The sequence below is a fragment of the Dendrobates tinctorius genome, unplaced genomic scaffold (assembly GCF_039654945.1).
Source record: "Dendrobates tinctorius isolate UK_male_01 unplaced genomic scaffold, ASM3965494v1 ptg000164l, whole genome shotgun sequence".
Lineage (NCBI taxonomy): Eukaryota > Metazoa > Chordata > Amphibia > Anura > Dendrobatidae > Dendrobates > Dendrobates tinctorius.
Genome location: NW_027361831.1, coordinates 9,048,001 through 9,072,065, shown reverse-complemented (window position 1 = coordinate 9,072,065; position 24,065 = coordinate 9,048,001). Strand labels below are relative to the sequence as shown.

At 47.8% G+C, this 24,065-nt stretch overlaps 1 protein-coding gene across 1 annotated transcript in view; it reads right to left on the bottom strand.

The window, feature by feature from the left end:
• LOC141052977 (uncharacterized) overlaps positions 1-24,065 on the bottom strand; it is a 137,755-nt gene that overhangs the window by 75,238 nt on the left and 38,452 nt on the right. The window contains 1 exon segment of the mRNA XM_073550305.1: positions 17,409-17,418. Within this exon segment, the coding sequence (XP_073406406.1) occupies positions 17,409-17,418 (10 nt within the window).

Genomic DNA, 24,065 nt, shown 5'->3' with positions numbered 1-24,065 from the left:
TAAATGAAGATAATAATACCAAAGAATTTGTGATTGCAATCATTTTCAGGAAGAAACTGAGTATTATCTGACAGAATTGCAGGGGTGTCAATACTTTTGGCCATGACTGTATGTTTTTTTTTTTTTACATTCAGCACATTAGCCGGATGATGGGACTACTACTGTCCCATCATTGGCTAATGTGTCAATCACTGTCATTGTAGCAGGCATAGCCCGATGGGACTTGTAGTCCCATCGGACGATGCCTGCACACACACACAACCCCCGGCAGGCCTGCACAGACCCCCGGCAGCCCGCACAGACCCCCGGCAGCCCGCACAGACCCCCGGCAGGCCCGTACAGACCCCCGGCAGGCCCGCACAGACCCCTGGCAGGCCCGTACTGACCCCCGGCAGGCCCGCACAGACCCCCGGCAGGCCCGTACAGACCCCCGGCAGCCCGCACAGACCCCCGGCAGGCCCGTACAGACCCCCGGCAGCCCGCACAGACCCCCGGCAGGCCCGCACAGACCGCGCATCATGATGCGCACAGACTGCGCATAATTTCAGCAACCAATCACAGCCACAACACTGGCTCATTGCATTATGGGAACTTCCAATTCCGGTATTCGATATTGTAAAAATATCGCTACTCTGTATCGGAATTCCGATACAGCGAATATAGGCCGATACCCGATATTTGCAGTATAGGAATGCTCAACACTAGTTACATCTCATCTGCAATTTTTTTCTCAGCTGAAATCGGTCAGAGAAAAAAAAATCGGAGCATGCTGCAATTTGCTGTGTATCTTGGACGAGACTCGCCAATGCAAGTCAATGGATGCGAGAAAAAAAATGCACAGCACTCGCACCATTTTGTGCCATTGAACACTGTAAATGGTCCTGTAAAAGATTGTAGAAAAATAGTTGCTGAGAAAAAACCGCATTGCATACACATGTCATACGGATGCAATGTAAGAAAAATAGCATTGTAATCGCATGACACTCGTCTGTTTTTTCGGTCCTGATATCAGACCGTTTTTTTTCTCGCAAATGGGTATGAGCCCTAAGACTTACACTACTGCTCCTGCTGCTGCTGCTAATGGTTTGGCATTGACGAATTGACGGGCCGGAGGTTGGAAGTCTAGAGCTGCGATGCACACTTTATGCCTCACTGCTGTCTTGGGGAAAACTTAAGGTTGTGTAAAAGCATGTTTCAATACTTCAGCATTTGCGGGTCCCTTCTTTTTTATTGTATCAGCTAAATTTTTATTAACAAGATTCAAACAAAGAAATAGAGTCCAGACATTACCATGTCCAACAAGGTCACATATTTTCAATTACAGCGCATCCCCTCCCTCCACCCCTCATAGAAACATCAGCAACAAATACTCAGAAGTACGTCCTCCTTTCAGGATCATCGTCTCTCCACCCACGGTGTCCACAATGCATTGATTGTTTTTTCCCTTTTTCTTTTGGCATAAATACCTTTTTCCATATTTACAATAAAGTCGGATTGTCTAATAAATTCTTGTATCGTCGGCGGTTCTTCATTTATCCCGTGCCTGGCTATTAATTTATGTGCAATGTATAACAACCTAGCTATCGCCAATTTGACCTGATTTTGAATCTGAATCTCCTCCACATAACCCAAAATACTAACCACAGGATCCCTCTCAATTCTACAGTCATACACTCCCTCTATAGTGTTAATAACCACTGTCCAGTATGAGTCCAGTCTGGAGCACTGCCACAACATGTGTAAGATCCTGGCCCCATCAGCCTGACAATGAGGGCATCCAGAAGTCTGTCTCAGTCCTGCCCTATGTAGTCTTTCAGGGATCCTGTACACTCTATGGATCACATATATTTGTAAGAGTCTACCCAGCTAACTCAGTGACAATTGGGGTATATATTCCATAATCGTCTCCCACTTATCCTCTTCTATCGGCCCCAATTCATCTTCCCACTTTTCTTTAGCCTTAATCGGGTAATTAGTTAAAAAGGTGTGCATAAATACCTGACATACCGTATTTTTCGGACCATAAGACGCACTTTTTTCCCCAAAAAATGTTTCGGGAAAGTGGGGGGTGCGTCTTATGGTCGCAATATACTCACTTGCGACCATGGCTGGTGGCTGGTTCGGGTGCCACGGGTCTCTGTGGTGTGGTGGTGGCGGCGGACTGTGCTCCGGTGCAGGGGCAGCAGCTCTCTGTGCTCAGTGCAGGCCTCCACCGGCATTTCCTCAAAGCCCGGAGGCCCCCGCACATCAGTTGCTGCCATGTTGCGGTGGCCTCCGGGAACATGGCCGCCGGGAAGATGGCCGCCGGTCAGGGGGCGGCGCATGCTCAGGTTCATATCTCCTCCCGAGATCTCGTTGCCGAGATTTGAATCTCGTGTCCTGAGATCTCGGGACGAGATCTGAACCTGAGCATGCGCTGTCCCCGGAATGGCGGCCATCTTCCCGGCGTCAATGTTCCCGGAGGCCACCGCAACATGGCATCAACGGATGTGCGGGGGCCTCCGGGCTTTGAGGAAATGCCGGCGGAGCCGCTGCTCCTGCATCAGAGCCGCCGCCCCTGCACTGGAGCACAGCCCGCCGCCACCACCACACTACAGAGCCCACCTGCCCCAGCACAGCCCATCTGCCCCAACACAGCACACCTGCCCCAGCACAGCCCAGCTGCCCCAGCACAGCCCACCTGCCCCAGCACAGCCCAGCTGCCCCAGCAGAGTCCACTTGCCCCAGCACAGCCCAGCTGCCCCAGCACAGCACAACTGCCCCAGCACAGCCCAGCTGCCCAAGCAAAGGCCCACCTGCCCCAGCACAGCCCACCTGCCACAGCCCAGCTGTCCCAGCACAGCCCAGGTACCTCAGCACAGCCCAACTTCTCCAGCACAACCCACCAGCCCCAGCACAACCAACCTGCCCCAGCACAGCCCACCTGCCCCAGCACAGAGCCGCTGCCGCCACCGCACCAGCCTGGACCACTGAATGACCCCTGTAACCACTCCTCCACCTGTGCCGGATCTCTTCCCTGGTAAGCTGAATTCGGACTGTAAGACGGACCCCCATTTGACACATTATTTTTTTCCATGTTTTCCTTCTGCGTCTTATGGTCCGGTGCGTCTTATATTGCAAAAAATACGGTAACTCCTTTTGTTCCTCCATCACTACACACATAGTCCACCTGTAGGTACCAACAGGTTCTTAGGATGCAGTGACGAGACACAACACTATGATTTTGGAAAGCAACGTTTATGAACTGAAGCCGCTAGGGCTATGCTGAGCAACCAAAAAGGTGTAACACTTATTTGTCCACGCAGGGACTCAACAACAATAACAATACTTTTCTTATCGAGACTACGTCTAACCCGGCAGGGCCGGCTAATATAGGCCACGTACGGCAACTATGAGTACTTATTTCCTAAAGTCAACTTATCCTTCCGGTCGTCCTTTGGTGTCACTGGAGGGTCTGCTTCGAGGTCTCTGTTGCGGCTGTTTTGACGTTGCAAACGCTAGGCCCAGCAACTGAAGGATGGCAGTGATCTTAGGCGTCTCCGTATCCAAAAGAAGTTGGGGCACAACAAGCCCTGAAGGATCTGTGCTGTTGGGGCACAACAGGCCCAGTAGTAATCCTGAAGCTGGGAGCACAAAAGGCCCTGAAGGATCTTGGCTGTCGGGGCACAACAGGCCCTGGAGTAATCCAGAAGCTGGGGGCACAACAGGCCCTGAAAGATCTTGGCTGTTGGGGCACAACAGGCCCTGGGCGAACCTTTGTAGAGATAACCCCCTGTCAACACGGCGGGGTCAGCCTCTCAAAGTCTTGTCAGGCTTCTCTCTCCAAAGCGGGGTTGTGACGCAGTTTGCAATAGTGACCGTTGGCAGGCCTAAGGGTCCCTCTGTAGGCGGGGAGTAGGCCTCAACTGCAGACTGTGGCGAGATAGCACCCGCTGTGGCCGGTGATGAAGGGGCCGCAGCCATGGGCTGAGGCAGGGAGGCAGTGTCCAGGTCACCGCAGCGGGCTGGTGTGTCGTGACAGCGGCGGCTAGGGATTGCGGACCAGCCGCACCAGAGCGAAGGACAGCGGTAACAGCTGCGGCTGACCGTGGATGGAGAGTTGCCCAGGGTTGGGGTGAAGCACAAGCCTCTTGTCGGGCAGTTCCCCGCTTACCCTCCACAGACCACTCACGATCTCCCTGCTGATCAACGTCTGACAAGATCGCTCTCTCTCCTTTCCATGGTCTCTCTCGTCCTGTCAGCCTTTGTGCCCTATGAACTCCCCGCTCCTCTTTTCCTAGCCCCGCCCCCTGCTGCCCTGTTACCTCTAGTCGCCCGCTTTCCTTCGTTGGCCCCCTGGTACCGTTTCTTCAGGAACCCAGATGGCGATCCCTTTTGGTCCAGACACTTTACGGGAGTCCTCCTCCCCACACACCAATATGTCTTTTTGGACCCTCATAGAAACTGTCTTACTCTGTGCAATGTAAGCGTGACAAAGCTGTCTATACTGGAACCCACAGATCTCAGATAAATCATATTTCTCCTGTAGTTTCTCAAAAGTCACTAGTCCTTGCGAGTCCTGTAATTGGGCCATGTATTGAACTCCTTTCCTCGTCCAGTTTTTAAATTCCCCCATTTTGTCAAGCTCCTGCAGTTTTTCATTTTGCCATATAGTGGAATAATTAGTCAGGGCCTCCACTACCCTAATCCTTTTACTCTCCACCCACACTTTGTGTACCAGGGCCAGAGTCCAAGCTTCCTAAAACTACCTTCCTTTAGTCCTTGAACTAATGAGTCTCTCTCCAGTACCCGAGTAAATATCTGCCACACCGAACCCATGCCCTCTGTCTCTTTCCATCCTCTCAGCTGTTGGCCCTGACTTGCTAGACAATAAATCCACGGGCTTGGTAGAGACAGACCCCCCTCATCTTTGGGCCCTAGTAATATTTCCTGTCTAATCCTCGGTTGTTTTTTCCCCTCACACAAAATCTGTAAATATAGAACTGATTGAACGGAACCACCGTTTAGGTAACCATATGGGGGCATTGTGCAGCACATACAACACCTGGGGCATCAGCACCATTTTAATCAGATTTGTCCATCCTACCACTGATAGATGTAATCTACACCAAGCCCCCACTTTGCTTCTGAACTTACCCAGTAGCGGGATCAGATTCAGGTCTATATAGCTCGAGAGCGGGAGCGATACCTGAATGCCCAAGTACTTGAACTGCCACACAACCGCCAACATACTACCATCCTTCTCTGTCCTAAGGTCTTCACCACTACCATCCACGGCTAGAATAATGGATTTCTCCCAATTCATTTCCAGTACCGACATAGCCCCAAATCTCCCAATGATGCTCATCACACCGTGCAAGAACTCATCAGGGTCTTCTAGGAAAGGCAGCACATCATCTGCGTATAAAGCTATTTTTTCCTCTATAGGTCCATATTTAAACCCCCTGACCGAAGCTGCCTCTCTAATTGTCTGCACCAGGGGTTCCACCGCCAACGCAAAAAGCAGCAGAGGCAGCGGACACCCCTGTCTGGTCCCCCTATGAAGAGCGAATTGTCTGTATGTCTGCCCATTAACCCTGACCCTAGCAGTTAGGGATGTGTACAGCAGCCGAATCCATGATATGAAGGTTGGCCCAAATCCCAAGCACTCCAATACCTTCCAAAGATAGCTCCATTCAATATTGTCGAATGCTTTACGTGCATCCAACGACACTACCACCCTACGACCCCCATTATTCGACGGCAGCTGCAGTTTAAGGAAGAGTCTACGTATGTTTATTGCTGTAGACCTATTCGGCATAAATCCGGATTGATTGGGGTGGACAAGATCTTGCAACACACACGTTAACCGGTTGGCCATAATTTTGGCCAGAATTTTAACATCTGGCGTTAGCAATGAAATGGGCTTGTAGGATTCTGCCAACTTCAGGTCTCTACCTTCTTTAGGGATGACCAATACCACAGCCTCCCTCATGGACAACGGCAGTGTACCACGCTCCAAAGCCTCCTAGACCACTTTAAGTCCATGTGCTACCATCTCAACCAACTGTTTATAGATCTCACCCGGGAGTCCATTTGTCCCCGGAGCCCTATTATTTGTCGTAGACATTATAGCTGTTTCAACCTCCTCCTGTGTTACAGGCTCTTCCAGTCTCCTCCTGTTATTCTCTGCAATCCTAGGGAGTCCCACCGCCCTAAGAAACCCTTGTATCTCTGCTGATGAGGCTCCTGACTCAGAAGAATATAGCAGCTCATAAAACCATCTAAAATCTTCCAGTGTATCCTCCATATCCACCACTTCCATCCCCTCGTCAGTCTTCAGCTTGTATACAAATGAGGATTCCCTTTGTGCTACCACCACTTCTGATAGCATATGCCCCACCCTTTCAGCCTCATCGTAGAATTGTGCCTTCTGGAAAGCTCTTTTCTTCTCTACTCTATTTTAATATAGTTCGTTGACTCCCTCCTAAGCTTCCTTGAGCCCGTTCTGACACTCCACTTATGGGTTCACTATCAGTTCCCTTTCCGCCCTTTCTAAAGCCTCCACCACAGCACCGCCTGAATATATATCACCAGGTCCAGCCCCAGCCCACTGAGCTCAGCACCACCTGTATATGCATCATCACCAGGTCCAGCCCCAGCCCACTGAGCCCACCATCACCTGTAGATACATCATTACCAAGTCCAGCCCACTGAGCCTAGCACCACCTGTATATACCTCATCACCAGGTCCAGCCCCAGCCCACTGAGCTCAGCACCACCTGTATATACATCAGCCCAGCCATAGCAAGCCCACTGAGTCCATCCCCACCTGTATATACCTCATCACCAGGTCCATCCCCAGCCCACTGAACCCAGCACCACCTGTATATACATCATCACCAGGTCCATCCCCAGCCCACTGAGCCCAGCACCACCTGTATATACATCAGCCCATCCAGCCCCTGTATATATATCAGCCCAGCCAGCCTGCAGCCCCTGTATATACAGCCACAGCCAGCCCCCAGCCCCTGTATATACATCAGCCCAGCCACAGCCAGCCCCACTATATACATCAGCCACAGCCAACCTCTGTATATACATCAGCCCAGCCACAGCCAGCCCCTGTATATACATTAGCCAAGCAAGCCCCTATATATACATCAGCCCAGCCATAGCCAGCCCCTGTATATACATCAGCCCAGCCAGCCCCTGTATATGCATCAGCCTAAGCCACAGCCAACCCCTGTATATACATCAGCCCAGCCAGCACTCACTCACCCAGACCCGGCATGACATCACTGACTGAATAGAATAACAGCGAATGCCTCAGGAGCACGCGGGTACTAGGAGCTCCTCTGGATGCCTGACCTGATACGTTCAGCGGCGCGCTGCATCCAGGGGCGGGAGACGGGGAGATTAGAACACTCTCTCTCCACCCACAAAGAACGTCCTGACGTTCAACCTGTAAAGTCACCATGCCCGAGGATTTAAAGGGCCGGCTGCAGGAAAAACAGGTGACCTCATCATGATAGGTGTGCTTCTGGGGGGGGGCTGCCCCCCCTGCTCCACGGTGGGTACGCCCATGATTCCAAGACTTATGGAGCAGCCCCTTCCCTGCCTGCCCCCACAGCCACAGGAGTCAACTAGCGCCCAGTCAGCTAGATGTAACGCCCTGGGTCATGCTTAATCGTCCAAGTGTCAGTGGTGAAATGCACCCTGGCAGATATAGATTTAGTCAAGGAACGGATGATGTTGTTTGTGATATGTTGGTGTAGCGCACACACTGCTTTCTTAGAGAAGTTACGGCGACTGGGAACCTGGTACTGGGGGGAGTACAATAGCCGTCAACTTTGAGAAACCGTCTGTATCCACCAGGCGGAAAGGCAGCATTTCCATGGCCAACACATTGTAGATGGTAGCGTTCAAGCTCTTGGCTTTACCATGTGTAGGAGAAAACATTCTTTTATGTGACCACAACTGCAGGACAGAGGGCTGACTGCTGTGCTGAGAGATGGCGCAGTACGGAGACCTGGACAAACTGCTAGACTGTGAGTGAAGTGCAGGAGGAGATGTTATGGTGGAATGAGAAAGATGTGTTATGATAGGTGACACAAAAGCAGCAGTCATGTCTACTTCCATAACAGCTGATCGGCTCTCACTCACCCCGACTGAGACGGGTAAACAATTGTAGTTTCTGTGGCCGGAGACCTGTGTGAGAAGACTTGTAATAGTGACGGAGAGGAAGAAGCAGCAGATGGGGATGATGGGACAGCCAGTGGTTGGCGAGGTGCCAATTCATGAATGTCGTTGTCAAATTATTGCCTCTACAGAGTTTTTTTTAAAAGTTTGACAGATAACATGTGTTTGGTAATCCTTTGCGGTCTCAAAAAATGGCCCAGGCTAGGCAACCCTTGCTGCCCCTGCGAACTGAACACTCGTAAGCTGTGCTGGCAACAGCCGGAGTTGGGGCTGAGTATGCAGTTCTTGTCATGGTTGCTTTACTTCATGCCTATGTGGGAAGCCGCAACATAATCTCCTCCTCCAACTCCTCTACTGAGTAACTCAGCTGCGTACCTCTAGGTTCACACCAAGTGGGATCTACAACCTCATCATTATCCTCTCCGTTCTCACACTCCTGACCCTGAGAGTCTCCCTCCTCCTCTTCCTGACCAGACACCACAGTACAGTCTGCGTGTGCCTCTGGTATCTGAGTTTCATTGGCATCACCTCCACCCTTGGTGGTTAACGTCTGGTGATGAGGGTCTGGATTCTGTTTGGAGACAACAATCTAAAGAACAAAAATTAAAAAAAAAAAACAGAAAAAAAACAGCCTTTCCAACACCAAGTCAGATCACAAATGCACAAGCATAAAGACGGATGCTGCACAGGGCAAACTACTGATGAATGCAGCCACTCACAGAGGGTCTGCATTCTGCTCAGACCCCACTTCGTCCAGCCCCAGATGCAACATGAAAAAAATTTTGGGCATCAGTGCCGATGTTTTCCTCCTCTGGATTCTGTGATTCTTTGGAGAAAACCTTTGATGCCCATGGAATACAGTGTGTGAACAGCTCTTCAGAATGGCCCATCTGAGGTTCCCCACATTGATATATGGGGCTCGCTATACTGTAAGGAGCATTATATGGTGCTCATTATATATGGAGCATCACATGGAGCCCATTATAAATGGAGCATCATATGTAGCCCATTATATAAAGAGAATTATATAGGGCCCATTCCTTGTGGAGCAATATATGGGGCCCATCATATACTGGAGCAATATATGGGGCCCATCATATACTGGAGCATTATATGGGGCCCATCATATTGTATGGAGCATTATATGGGGCCCATTCTGTTTGAATCAATATATGAGCCCCATCATATACTGGAGCATTATATGTGGCCCATTCTATTTGGAGCAATATATGGGATCCATCATATACTCGAGCATTATATGGGGCCCATCATATACTAAAGCATTAAGGGGGCCTACTCTGTATGGAGCAATCTATGGGGCACATTATGTATGGAGCAATATATGGGGCTCATTATACTGTTAGGAGCATTATCCATGGAGCATCATATATAGCCCATTATATATAGAGCATTATATGGGGCCCATTCTGTTTGGAGTAATATATGGGGCCCATGATGTACTGGAGCATTATGGGGCCCCTCATATACTGTATGGAGCATTATTTGGGGTTCATTAAATACTGTATGGAGCAATATATGGGGCCTAGTCTGCATGGAGCAAGAAATGGGGCTCATTCTATATGGAGCAATAAATGTGGCTCATTATAGTATATGGAGCCCATCATATACTGTATGAAGCATTATATGGGGCCCATTATACTGTATGGAGGAATATACTGTCCAGTTTCTGACTTAGAGTAGAATTTTCACTAGATATCACTCATGTAATGTAAGAAGTGAAATCTTTGTCATTGTACTGTCCCTATATGTCTCTGCTGTATCTGTTCATCATGAATTGTGGTATATGTTAAAGGAGTCCACTGAGAGTCTTTCACCTCGCGCCCATTAATAGGGAATCTCCAGCACCTACCTCCAACTGCAGAGCCGCACACCACATATATGGCTGCTCTGTGCGCACAGGACCTGGGATGAGGTCACAGGAGGGGAGGAGTCAGGGGTCACATGATCAGGGGCCTCAGTGTATGCAGGACTCTGCTGTGCTGGTTGTCATGGTGCTGGATGAGGGGAAGTTTATGTGTGGGGTCTGGAGGGGTTTACAGGGTGGATGTCATGTAGCAGAGCCGTGTGTGTACAAAGTGTATGAGCGGAGCCGCGTGTGTACAAAGTGTGCGGAGCCGCGTGTGTACGAGGTGTGCGGAGCGGAGCCGCGTGTGTGCGAGGTGTACGGAGCGGAGCCGCGTGTGTGCGAGGTGTACGGAGCGGAGCCGCGTGTGTGCGAGGTGTACGGAGCGGAGCCGCGTGTGTGCGAGGTGTACGGAGCGGAGCCGCGTGTGTACGAGGTGTACGGAGCAGAGCCGCGTGTGTACGAGGTGTATGGAGCGGAGCCATGTGTGTGTACGAGGTGTACGGAGCGGAGCCGTGTGTGTGTACGGTGTGTACGGAGCGGAGCCGTGTGTGCGAGGTGTACGGAGCGGAGCCGCGTGTGTGCGAGGTGTACGGAGCGGAGCCGCGTGTGTGCGAGGTGTACGGAGCGGAGCCGCGTGTGTGCGAGGTGTACGGAGCGGAGCCGCGTGTGTACGAGGTGTACGGAGCGGAGCCGCGTGTGTACGAGGTGTACGGAGCAGAGCCGCGTGTGTACGAGGTGTACGGAGCAGAGCAGTGTGTGTACGAGGTGTACGGAGCGGAGCCGCGTGTGTATGAGGTGTACGGAGTGGAACTGCGTGTGTACAAGGTGTACGGAGCGGAGCCATGTGTGTACGAGGTGTACGGAGCAGAGTCGTGCTTATATTACTGTGTTCCCCCTTAGCACACCCAGTTTTCCTTTTACAGCCCCATTTCTCTGCTTTTAGCTCAGTCCCAGGGGTCTGGCGCTCTCTGTGTGATAGATTTGGGGAATTTTGGTAGAAGTTTCTCCCAGTCTCTTACTTTCTACTGATACATTACTGCAAACTGGTGTTTTCAGTTACCGTATTTATCATATACACTACATTGTACAATCCATCTATGATAATGTGAGAGAGAGGGTCGCCTCCATTTTATCTGAGGTACACCGAAAGAGCCAAATAGAACAGTCCCTCATACAGCAGATCTGCTGGATGTCCCAGATCCACATCTCCAGACCTACGAAACTGACCTAGGAGGTCAGTGCTGTGTCCCGGGGTCATCTGTATCTGCGTCACTGAGCCTAGATTGCTACTACATATACTACTAGAGAACCTGTAAAAATATATAGGCGGATTAGCTAAAATTAATTAAAAAGTTTTTCTTTTATAGAACAAATATCAGACAAATATAAAAAAAAATCTAAAATAAGAATATAAAGGGAGAATGTCAGACACAAGCTAAAACCACACACGAAGCAAACTCACGGCAAAATGATTCCCATAACAATTAGTCCAACAGAAACAAGTATCAAAATTGGTTGGTGAAGTCCGAAAATAGAGAAGAATGAAATAGATATAACTATACTGTGGATAAAGAAATCCTATACAATAATTTGCGACCTTCGGATAATGATACAAGTGAATATGAATACAAGATCACTCAAATATTAGAATAAAAAGTGGAATAAAAGATGATAAAGGCATGTGCAGCAAAAACAGGGTTGTAAACATTAATCTAGGATTAATAGTGAACATCTGTCCCCACACTCTACAGTACAACAAAGTAAAAAAAATTTCTTTTTTGAAGTTTTGCACGAGTCTATTGGTAATACAATGTCCCGGGATCATTCCCACTCATGCAGGCTCCTGCTGCCGTGTCTGGAGCGCGGCACACGGACATCGCCAGTGGACGATGCACACACTGAGAGGGTCCTCCAGGAGCGGCAATCCGATAGATGATACTGCGCAAGCGGCGCCATTTTCCTAGAGAAAAAAATTGCCTCCTCCAAGATAGTGTGGCCGGCGCCATTTTAAGGGTATGTGCACACGCAGGGATACAGTGAGTGTAATGTTGCCTCCATCCTTAAAATGGCAGTCCATTACAACAAGGTCAAGCAGCAGACATGGCCAACCCAATCTCCAGACCTGAACCCAATTGAAAACCTCTGGAATATAATCAAGAGGAAGATGGATAGTCACAAGCCATCAAACAAAAAAGAACTGCTTAAATTTTTGCACCAGGAGTGGCATGAGGTCACCCAAAAGCAGTGTGAAAATCTGGTGGAATGCATGCCAAGACGCATGAAAGCTGTGATTAAAAATCATGGTTATTCCACAAAATATTGATTTCTGATCTCTTCCCGAGTTAAAATATTAGTATTGTTGTTTCTAAAATGATTATGAACTTGTTTTCTTAGCATTATTTGAGGTCTGCAACCATTGTACTTTGTTGTTATTTTGACCATTTCTCACTATCTGAAAATAAATACAAAATTTAGTGCTTGGAAATTCGAAGACATGCTGTCAGTAGTTTATAGAATAAAAGAGCAATTTACATTTTACTCAAAAATATAACTATAACAGACAAACAGAAAATTTTGCAGTGGTCTCTTAATTGTTGCCAGAGCTGTATATTATTATTATTATGCATTTATATAGCGCCATTTATTCCAAGGTTGCTTTACATGTGAAAAGGGGAAAATATAGGCAAGTATAATAAACATGTGTAAGACAAGGGACACACAAGTACATAAGGAGAGGGGACCCTGCCTGCGAGGGCTCACAGTCTACAGGGATGGGTGAGGATACAGTAGGAGAGGGTAGAGCAGGTCGTGCGGTGGTTCAGTAGACCGAGGATCATTGCAGGCTGTAGGCTTGTCGGAACAGGTGGGTCTTCAGGTTCTTCTTTAAGGTTTCCGCTGATGGTGAGAGTCTGATGTGTTGCGGCAGAGAGTTCCAGAGTATAGAGGAAGCACGGGAGAAGTCTTGTATGCGGTTGTGGGAAGAAGAGATAATGGGGGAGTAGAGAAGAAGATCTTGAGATGATCGAAGGTTGCGTGCAGGTAGGTACCTAGAGACCATGTCACAGATGTATGGAGGAGACAGGTTGTGGATGGCTTTGTATGTCATGGATAGGGTTTTGAATTGGAGCATCTGGGCAATAGGAAGCCAGTGAAGGGCCTGGCATAGGGGGGAGGCTGGGGAAAAGCGGGGAGACAGGTGGATTAGTCGGGCAGCGGAGTGTAGGATGGACTGGAGCAGAGCCAGATAGTTAAGAGGGGAGGCCAAAGAGTAGGAGGTTGCAGTAGTCAAGGCGGGAGATGATAAGAGCATGCACTAGTGTTTTTGTGTTTTTGTGGTTGAGGAATGAGCAGATCCGGGAAATATTTTTGAGTTTGAGGCGGCAGGAGGAGGCGAGGGCTTGGATATGTGGTTTGAAAGAGAGCGCAGAGTCGAGGATCACCCCAAGGCACCGAGCGTGCGGGACTGGGGAAAGCGAGCAGCCATTGACATTGATGGATAGGTCTGGTGGAGGGGTAGAGTGAGATGGGGGAAAGATGATGAATTCTGTTTTGTCCATGTTCAGTTTGAGAAAGCGAGCAGAGAAGAAGGCTGAGATAGCAGACAGACATTGTGGGATTTCAGTCAGTAAGGAGGCGAGGTTGGGTCCAGATAGGTAGATCTGCGTGTCATCGGCATAGAGGTGATACTGCAAGCCGTGGGATTCTATGAGCTGTCCCAAGCCAAAGGTGTAGATGGAGAATAGTAGGGGTCCTAGGACAGAGCCTTGAGGAACACCAACAGACAGGGGGCAAGGTGAGGAGGTGGTGTGTGAGAGGGAGACACTGAATGTTCGGTCTGTTAGGTATGATGAGATCCAGGATAGGGCCAAGTCTGTGATGCCAAGAGATGAGAGAATCTGTAGCAGGAGGGAATGGTCTACGGTGTCGAAGGCAGAGGACAGGTCCAGGAGAAGGAGGACAGAGTAGTGTCGCTTGCTCTTGGCGGTTAGTAGGTCGTTAGTGACTTTAGTTAGGGCAGTTTCAGTTGAGTGATGCGATCAGAAGCCAGATTGTAATCGGTCAAAGAGGGAACAGGAGGAGAGGTGGGAGGACAGTTCAAGATATACATGCTGTTCCAGTAGTTTTGAGGCATAAGGGAGAAGAGATATCGGGCGATAGTTAGACACAGAGGATGGATCAAAGGAGGGCTTTTTGAGGATGGGTGTGATTGAGGCATGTTTGAAGGAAGAGGGAAAGACACCATTTGTAAGTGAAAGGTAAGGTTGAAGAGGTGTATTAGAGATGGGATGAAGACTGTGGCCAAGTTAGGGATGAGGTGAGACGGGAGTGGGTCGAGGGAACAAGTGGTGAGGTGTGATCTTGACAGAAGGGTGGAGAACTGATCTTCTGTCATGGTGGATAAGCTGGCTTTTGCAGAACAGGGCTGAGCGGCTAAGAGGGGCATTGGGGGCTGCGGGCCAAAGTTTTGTCTGATCGTATCGATCTTCTGCTTAAAGAAGGAGGCAGAGTCTTCAGCAGAAATGAGAGGAGGGGGAGGAGGTGCTGTGGGATGGAGTAGAGAATTGAAAGTGTTGAAGAGCTGTTTAGGGTTGTGAGACAGGGAAGATATGAGAGATGCGAAGTAAGTTTGTTTTACAGCAGAGAGCATGGACTTAAAGCTGGCAAGGGACTGCTTGTATGTGCTGAAGTGCTCAGTAGAATGGGTTCTCTTCCTTCTCCGCTCAGCGGCCCTGGAAACCCGTCTCAGTTCTTTGGTCAGACTGGTCAGCCAGGGCTGCCTGTTGATTGTTCAAGTTTTGCTCTGTGTGAGGGGGGCAGCCAAATCAAGTGTTGCTGTTATTGTGGTGTTGTAAAAAGTGGCAGCAGCATCTGTGTCATGAAGGGAAGCTATGTTTATAAGAGGGAGAAGGGACTCAGAGAGTGATTGTAAATTGATGTGTTTGAGATACCTGCGAGGGTGATCGAGTTTATGGAGCGGGGGTTGAGCAGTAGGAGAGGAGAGGGAAGAGACTGTCAGTAGGTTGTGGTCAGACAGGGGGAGGGGTGAGTTATTGAGATTAGTGAGGGAGCAGAGACGGGTGAAGATAAGGTCCAGTGTGTGACCATCTTTGTGAGTGGCCGCAGAGGACCATTGAGTGAGGCCGAGGAAAGCCGTGAGCGATAGACATTTAGAGGCAGCCGGGGTGGAAGTGTCAATGGGGATGTTGAAGTCGCCCATGATGATGGTGGGGATGTCAGCAGAAAGGAAATGGAGTAGCCAGGTGGTGAAGTGGTCGAGAAAGGTGGAGATGGCTAGTTCTGGGGGGCGGTAGATGACAGCCAATTGGAGGTTGGAGGGGGAATAGATGCTGACGGACTGCATCTCGAACGAGGGAAGAGTAGCGGAGGGTGGCGGAGGAATTGGGGTAAAGGTGCAGGTATCAGACGGGAGCAAGTCAACTCCTCCACCTCGCTTGTTGCTGGGGCAAGGGGTGTGAGAGAGATGGAATCCGCCATAGGAAAGCGCAGCTGGAAAGGCTGTGTCAGAGGGAGTGAGCCAGGTTTCAGTGATGGCAAGGAAGGAGAGTTTGTTGGTGATAAAGAGGTCATGGATAAATGATAGCTTGTTGCAGACAGAGCGGGCGTTCCATAGGGCTCCAGGTAGGGGGACCGGGGGAATGGGGGCTGGATGAATAGGTATGAGGTTGTCATGGTTGCAAAAACGTGTAGAGGATCGTGGCAGGGTGTTAGAATTGAGTGTGGGGATGTGTTGAGGAGGGCCAGGATTTGGGGATACGTCGCCAGCAATGAGGAGTAGTAGACAGAGCATTAGAAGGTGGGAGCAGGATAGGACATGATGTGGCCGTGTGTGTCTGGAGAAAATGGATTGTATGTGGAGGAACAGTTGTGACGAAGAGGTGAGATGGCTGGGAAGGATGGAGGGGGAAATGACAAGTTCCTTACTGGGTGGAGGGATTTCAGGAGTTAGGGAGAAATAGAGTAGTATGGGGGTGATAGTAAAAAGTAGGTGAAACATTGTTGTGGTGTTATAGCCCGTTACCTTACAGTCAATTCCAGTCCAATTCTAGTCTAATTCAGAGTACTTAGAAGTCAGTACTTTGAAATATGGATTTTGAAATAGATGGAGCCGACTAGGTCTGGAGCAGGCCCATGGTGCTGAATATATGTGCAGCTAAACACAATCAGCTGTGAGTGAAAGTGGGGTGTGACTGCCCAGGCCAAATGCACAGTGTTAAGCAAAGGTCATAAAAGGGGGAAGGGGTTATACAGACCACTTAGATGAGTGGCAGAGATAACAAGAATGGAGTACAATTATGGATACAAGAAGATGGGTAAGCAATGCATACCATATAAAATACAATGCAGTTCACATCAGGCATTCAGGAGTATGAGAAAGTGGTGGAAATTCAGCAGTGCATACCATATAAAATACAATGCAGTTGATATCGGGTATTCAGGAGTATGAGAAAGTGGTGGAAATTCAGCAGTGCATACCATATAAAATACAATGCAGTTCACATGGGGCATTCAGGAGTATGAGAAAGTGGTGGAAATTCAGCAGTGCATACCATATAAAATACAATGCAGTTCACATGGGGCATTCAGGCTCTACACCCCCTTCTCCATGTGAGTGGCGGTGGTGTATCATCCTCCCGGCCCCTACCATCAGTTCCTGGATCATTTTGCCACTTGGCTTCCACATTTTCTCTCCTGTGACATATGTTATGAATGGGTCACCGAGGAGGACAACAAAAAGCCAAGTCCCAGAAAACCAGAGCGGTTGGTAACTATGCAGATTGCAGATCCCTGATCCTATCCACACAACTAGCAGTAGCAGTGGAGCGTTCCTACGATGACCTAGACGCCTCGTCACCGCAGGAGGACTACATAAGCCTAAAGCAAGAAAAGGGGAAAACTAAGTGCCCCAGAGCAGACCCCAAAGGAATAGACAGCCCCCATACATGTATTGACGGTGAAACAAGATGAAAACACAAACACAGGCAGGAAAATAGGCTGAGCAAACGATGGGGCCTGACTAACTAGAAAGGACAGGAAAGGAAAGCCACTGTCTGCAATCTGCCAAAAACCCTACAAAAAAATGTCCAACATGTCTGATAACAAAATTAACCCTGAAGTCACTAGACTTCTCCCACTATATCAGCACTCTGAAATATTCTGAAACAGAGCAAAAAGAGGCCAATCTAATAAGGGACAAAAAGGCAAATTGGCAAATACAGATAAATAGGAGTGGAAGTTCAGCATAGCCCCAACAGGGGCAAGCTGACCACACAAGAAACTGAATTGACCAACAAGCGCAAGTGTGAACATTAGCAAAAAAACAAACTTAACTTGGGAAGACTGGAAGGGAGCTGAAGTCCAAGACCTGAGAAGCAGACTGAATCACCAGCGCCAGGATAGGGCGTCTGCTGTCTTATATCCAGTCTGATACTCCAGAGATCCAATTGTTATCCTCCTCATCAGGTGGCAGATCACTACCACTTAAACCAACCTCACTACCTCCTGTCACCACCAGAGGGAGAACGGAAGGAGAACTCTCAACTGGTGGAGCAGAAAATGAGCTCATAACAGTACCCCCCCTTGAGGAGGGGTCACTGAACCCTCATCCATGCCATCAGGCCGATCAGGATGGGCCCGGTGAAAAGCACGAACCAATTTATTGGCATGAATATCAGAGGCAGAGACCCAAGAATTATCCTCCTGGCCATAACCCTTCCATTTGACCAAATACTGGAGTCTCCGTCTAGCCAAACGAGAATCCAATATTTTCTCTACCTCATATTCCACATTGCCTTTAACCAATACAGGGTCAGGAGGTGCCGCCACAGGAACTACTGGCTCAACAAACCTCTTCAACAGTGACTTGTGAAATACGTTATGGATTTTGAACGTAACTGGAAGAGCCAATCGAAAAGAAACAGGATTAAGAATCTCCAAAATCTTATAAGGTCCAATAAATCTGGGCTTAAATTTTGGAGATGCAACCTACATAGGAATATTCTTAGATGACAACCAAACCATATCACTCACTTTAAATCGGGGAGCAATGGTCCTATGCCGGTTGGAAAAATGCTGGGCCTTTTCCTGAGAGTGACAACTTATCCACCACTTGGTCCCATATCTGCTGCATTCTCACAACCACAGTGTCCACACCTGGGCAGGACGAAGATTCCACTTGCCCTGAAGAGAATCGAGGATGAAACCCAAAATTACAGAAAAAGGGTGACATCAAAGTGGCAGAACTAGCTCTATTGTTCAGCGCAAATTCGGCCAAGGGCAAAAATGAGACCCAATCATCTTGATCAGCAGATATAAAACATCTTAAATAAGACTCCAGGGTCTGGTTTGTTCTCTCAGTCTGCCCATTGGTCTAGGAATGAAACGCGGAGGAGAAGGATAACTGAATTCCCAGATTGGAACAAAAGGCTTTCCAGAATCTGGAAACTAACTGGACCCCTCTATCGGACACAATGTTCTCAGGAATCCTGTGTAACCGAACCACCTGTTGTAAAAACAAGGGTACCAACTCAGCGGAAGATGGCAACTTTGGGAGTGGTACAAGATGGACCATCTTCGAAAATCTTTCACAAATCACCCAGATAACAGTCATTCTCTGAGACAGGAAGATCAGAAATAAAATCCATTGAGATATGGGTCCATGGCCTCTTGGACACCGGCAGGGGCATCAGTAGCCCACTAGAACGAGAACAGGGTTTAGACTGAGAACAAGTCCCACAGGACTGTACAAAATTCCTGACATCACGAGATAAGGCAGGCCACCAAAATGACCGACTCACCAAATCTCTGGTACCAAAAATACCCGGATGACCAGCCAATGCGGAGCAATGGACTTCAGACATCACTCTCTTTCTCCACTGGTCAGGAACATACAATCTTCCCATAGGGCAACGCTCAGGTTTATCCTCCTGAAATTCCTTCAGAGCGCATCTCAAATCGGGCGAAATGGCAGAAAGAACTACCCCCTCACCTAGGATAGTAGTAGGCTCGGTCACATTAAGAGAATCAGCAAAGAAACTCCTAGAAAGGGCGACTGTCTTAACATTCTTAGTGCCCGGAAGAAAAGAGACCACAAAATTAAAACACGTGAAAAACAAGACCCATCTAGCCTGTCTAGGATTCAAGCGTTTGGCCGACTCCAGATAAATCAGATTCTTGTGATCGGTGAGGACCATAAATTGATGTCTAGCTCCCTCCAACCAATGTCTCCACTCCTCAAATGCCCATTTCATGGCCAACAATTCCCGATTCCCCATGTCATAGTTGCGTTCAGATGGGGAGAACTTTCGAGAAAAGAAGGCACAGGGATTCATCTTAGAAGTCACAGGGTCTTTTTGGGACAAAACAGCTCCTGCACCAATCTCGGAAGCGTCTACCTCCACTTGAAATGGAAGTGAGACATCAGGTTGCCGTAAAACTGGAGCTGAAGTAAATCTCCGCTTAAGTTCATGAAATGCTGAGACAGCCTCAGGAGACCAATTCAGCACATCAGCTCCCTTCTTGGTCAGATCAGTCAGTGGTTTGACAATACTAGAAAAATTACCTATAAATTTACGATAGAAATTAGAAAAACCAAAAAACTTCTGGAGAGCCTTCAAAGAAGTAGGCTGAACCCAATCATAAATGGCCTGTACCTTGGCCGGGTCCATTTAAATAGTCGATGGAGACAAGATAAATCCCAAAAATGAAATCCTCTGTACACCAAAGAGGCATTTCGATCCATTAACAAACAGGAAATTCTCCCTCAAAATCCGGAACACAGTCCGGACATGTTCCACATGAGAATCCCAATCACTGGAAAAGATCAAAATATCATCCAGATAGATGATCAAAAACTTATCCACAAAGTCACGGAAAATATCATTCATAAAGGACTGGAAGACAGAAGGGGCATTAGTGAGCCCAAAAGGCATCACCAGGTACTCAAAATGTCCCTCCGGAGTATTAAACGCCGTCTTCCATTCATCCCCGTGCTTGATGCGAATAAGATTATACGCCCCCTGAGGTCAAGCTTAGTAAACCAGCAGGCACTCTTAACTCTGGAGAATAAATCAGACATCAGAGGTAACGGGTACTGATATTTAACCGTCATCTTGTTAAAGGAACGATAATCAATACAAGGTCTTAATGAACCATCTTTCTTGGCCACGAAAAAAAACCCAGCACCTAAAGGTGACGAGGATGGTCTAATATGACCCTTCTCCAACGACTCCTTAATATAGGATCGCATTGCATCATGTTCGGGTACTGATAAGTTGAAAAGCCGACCCTTGGGAAATTTACACCCAAGCATCAACTCAATTGCACAGTCATAACTCCTATGAGGAGGCAAAGACGCTGACTTGCTCTCACTATATACATCAGAAAAATCGGCTAGATAATCAGGAATATCATGAGACTGAGGAGAGGTGGAGAAAACAGGAGCGTCCCTAAGAACACACTGACAGCCCCAACTCACCACAGACCCAGATTTCCAATCCAAAACAGGATTATGAGTTTGCAACCAGGGAAAACCCAGAGCAATAGTATGATGCAAATTATGCAGCACCAGAAATTTACAATTTTCTTGGTGGTCTGGGGCAACTCGCATTATCACCTGGGTCAAAAACTGAGGTTTATTCTCCGCCAAAGGAGTAGCATCAATACCCCTCAAAGGAATAGGTGTCCGCAGAGGCGTCATGGAAAAACCACAACGTTTAGCAAAGTCCAAATCCCTCAGATTCAACGCTGCTCCAGAATCCACAAAAGCCTTAGTGGAAAACGTGGATAAGGAGCAGATCAGAGTAATTGCCAAAAGAAACTTAGATTGTACACCACCCACAGCAAGTGTGTGTGCAAAACATTTCTCTCATTTAGGGCAGACAGAAATAGTATGAGAGGCATCTCCACAGAAAAAAACACAGCTTATTACGCCTTCTAAACTCCTGACGTTGCGCCCTAGACAAAACCCCATCACATTGCATAGGTTCATACGTTTGTTCAAAAGGTGGCAGCGCCTCCCGTGTAGTTTTACGTTCACGTAAACGCCGATCAACTTGAATGGTTAATGACATAGAATTATCCAGACCAGAGGGAACAGGAAATCCCACCATAACATCTTTTACGGTCTCTGATAAACCCTTCCGAAAGAGAGCTGCCAATGCACTATCATTCCATGTAGTAAGGACTGCCCACTTTTGGAATTTTTGACAGTGTAACTCTGCAGAATCCTGACCCTGGTTTAATTCCAACAGGGTTCTCTCAGCTTGATCAACAGCATTAGGTTATCATACAACAACCCTAAGGCTTGAAAAAATGCATCCACATTAGTCAAAATAGGATTTTCAGGTGTCAGAGAAAAAGCCCAATCCTGGGGATCGCCGCACAGCAAGGAGATGACAATTTTAACCTGATGCACAGAGTTCCCCGATGAGTTAGGCTTCAAGGCAAAAAATAATTTACAATTATTCTTAAAATTCAAAAATTTAGACCGATCCCCAGAAAACACATCAGGAGTAGGAATCTTAGGTTCAGCAGCATGTGACTGAATGAGGTAGGTGGAAATTCCCTGTACTTCAGCAGCAAGTTGCTCCACACGATCAGACAATATATATATATATATATATATATATATATATAAATATATATTATATATATATATAAAAAAATTCTGACACTTTTCCTTTTTTTTTTTTCTTTTTTTAAACAATTTTCTCCTGCTTTTGAGTACTCTAGAATCTGCGGTATGGCTGGTGATTCTATTATGAATGGGTCACCGAGGAGGACAACAAAAAGCAAAGTCCCAGAAAACCAGAGAGGTTGGTAACTATGCAGATTGCAGATCCCTGATCCTATCCACACAACTAGCAGTAGCAGTGGAACGTTCTTACGATGACCTAGACGCCTCGTCACTGCCGGAGGACTACATAAGCCTAAAGCAAGAAAAGGGGAAAACTAACTGCCCCAGAGCAGACCCCAAAGGAATAGACAGCCCCCACACATGTATTGACGGTGAAACAAGATGAAAACACAAACACAGGCAGGAAAATAGGCTGAGCAAACGATGGGGCCCAAACTATCTATAAAGGATAGGAAAGGAAAGACACTGTCTGCAATCTGCCAAAAACCCTACAAAAATAATGTCCAACACGTCTGATAACAAAATTAACCCTGAAGTCACTAGACTTCTCCCACTATATCAGCACTCTGAAATATTCTGAGACAGAGCAAAAAAGAGGCCAATCTAATCGGGGACTAAAAAGCAAATTGGCAAATACAGATAAATAAGAGTGGAAATTCAGCACAGCCCAGCCGGGGCTGGCTGAACACACAAAAAACTGAATAGACCAACAAAATTAAGTGTGAACATTAGCAAAAACACTTAGCTTTGAGAAGGCTGGAACAGAGCTGAAAACCAAGACCTCAGAATACAGAAGCAGTCACCAGCACTGACTTAGGGCGTCGGCTGTCTTAAATCCAGTCTAAGATTCCTGAGGTCCAATCGTCATCCTCTTTATCAGGTGGTATTAAATCAGCCTCACTACCTCCTGCTCCCATCAGAGGGAGTTTGGAAGGAGAACTCACTACTGGTGGACTAGAGAATGAACTCACAACAGACATCCCTCCCCTCATCATGGGAGATTTAAACATCCCCATTGCTCTTCCCCTCTCCCCATCTGCTACTCACCTTTTATCTCTAACCTCCTTGTTTGGCCTTTCGCAGCTTACTAACTCTCCAACGCATGAAGACGGAAACTCCCTCGACTTGGTCTTCTCTCGGTTTTGTACAGTGGATGATTTTGCAAACTCCCCTCTCCCGCTCTCTGACCACAATCTTCTTTCATTCTCTATCAAGAACTGCCAGGCTGCTCAGGTCACCCCAACTATCCATATTTATAGAAACATACAGGCCTTTAACACCCAGAAACTTATGAAGAACTTGCAGTCTTCATTGGCCCCGATCTCCTGCCTCTCATGTCCTGATTCCGCATTGAAGCATTATAATCAAACACTTCAAAGTGCCCTGGATGAAGTTGAACCCCCTATAAATAGAACACCACAACACAGACGGCGACAACCCTGGCACACCCTGCAAACATGTTTCCTGCAGCGGTGCTCCAGGTGCGCCGAACGTCTGTGGAGAAAATCCAATCTACACGAAGATTTCATCCATTATAAGTTTATGCTTAGAACATACAACACTGCCCTTCACCTCTCCAAACAAACCTTTTTCAACACCCTCATCACCTCACTGTCCAATAACCCGAAGCGTCTCTTTGACACTTTTCATTCTCTACTCAACCCAAGAGTACAGGCCCCAACCACGGAGCTCCGAGCTGACGATCTGGCCAATTACTTCAAAGAAAAAATTGACCAGATTCGACAGGAAATTTTCTCCCAATCAGCTCATACCATGCACTGTCCTCCCTCCCCCACTGCATCTAGCTCACTCTCTGATTTTGAACCAGTCACAGAAGTAAGCAGGCTCCTTGCATCTTCTCGCCCAACCACATGCACCAGTGACCCATTTCCGTCACATCTCCTCCAGTCCCTTTCCCCTGCTGTCACCCCTCACCTAACTAAAATATTTAACCTCTCTCTCTCTTCTGGTATCTTTCCCTCCTCATTTAAGCATGCCATAATACATCCACTACTTGAAAAACCATCTCTCGACCAAAACTGTGCCGCTAACTATAGACCTGTCTCTAATCTTCCTTTCATCTCTAAATTCCTGGAACGCCTGGTCCACTCCCATCTTATCCGCCATCTCTCTGATAACTCTCTTCTTGACCCTCTCCAATCCGGTTTCCGCTCTTTACACTCTACTAAAACTGCCCTCACTAAAGTCTCTAATGATCTACTAACAGCTAAATCAAATGGTCATTACTCCATGCTAAATCTCTTGGATCTCTCTGCAGCATTTGACACTGTGGATCATCAGCTCCTCCTCACTATGACTCCGTTCCATTGGCCTCAAGGACACCGTTCTCTCCTGGTTCTC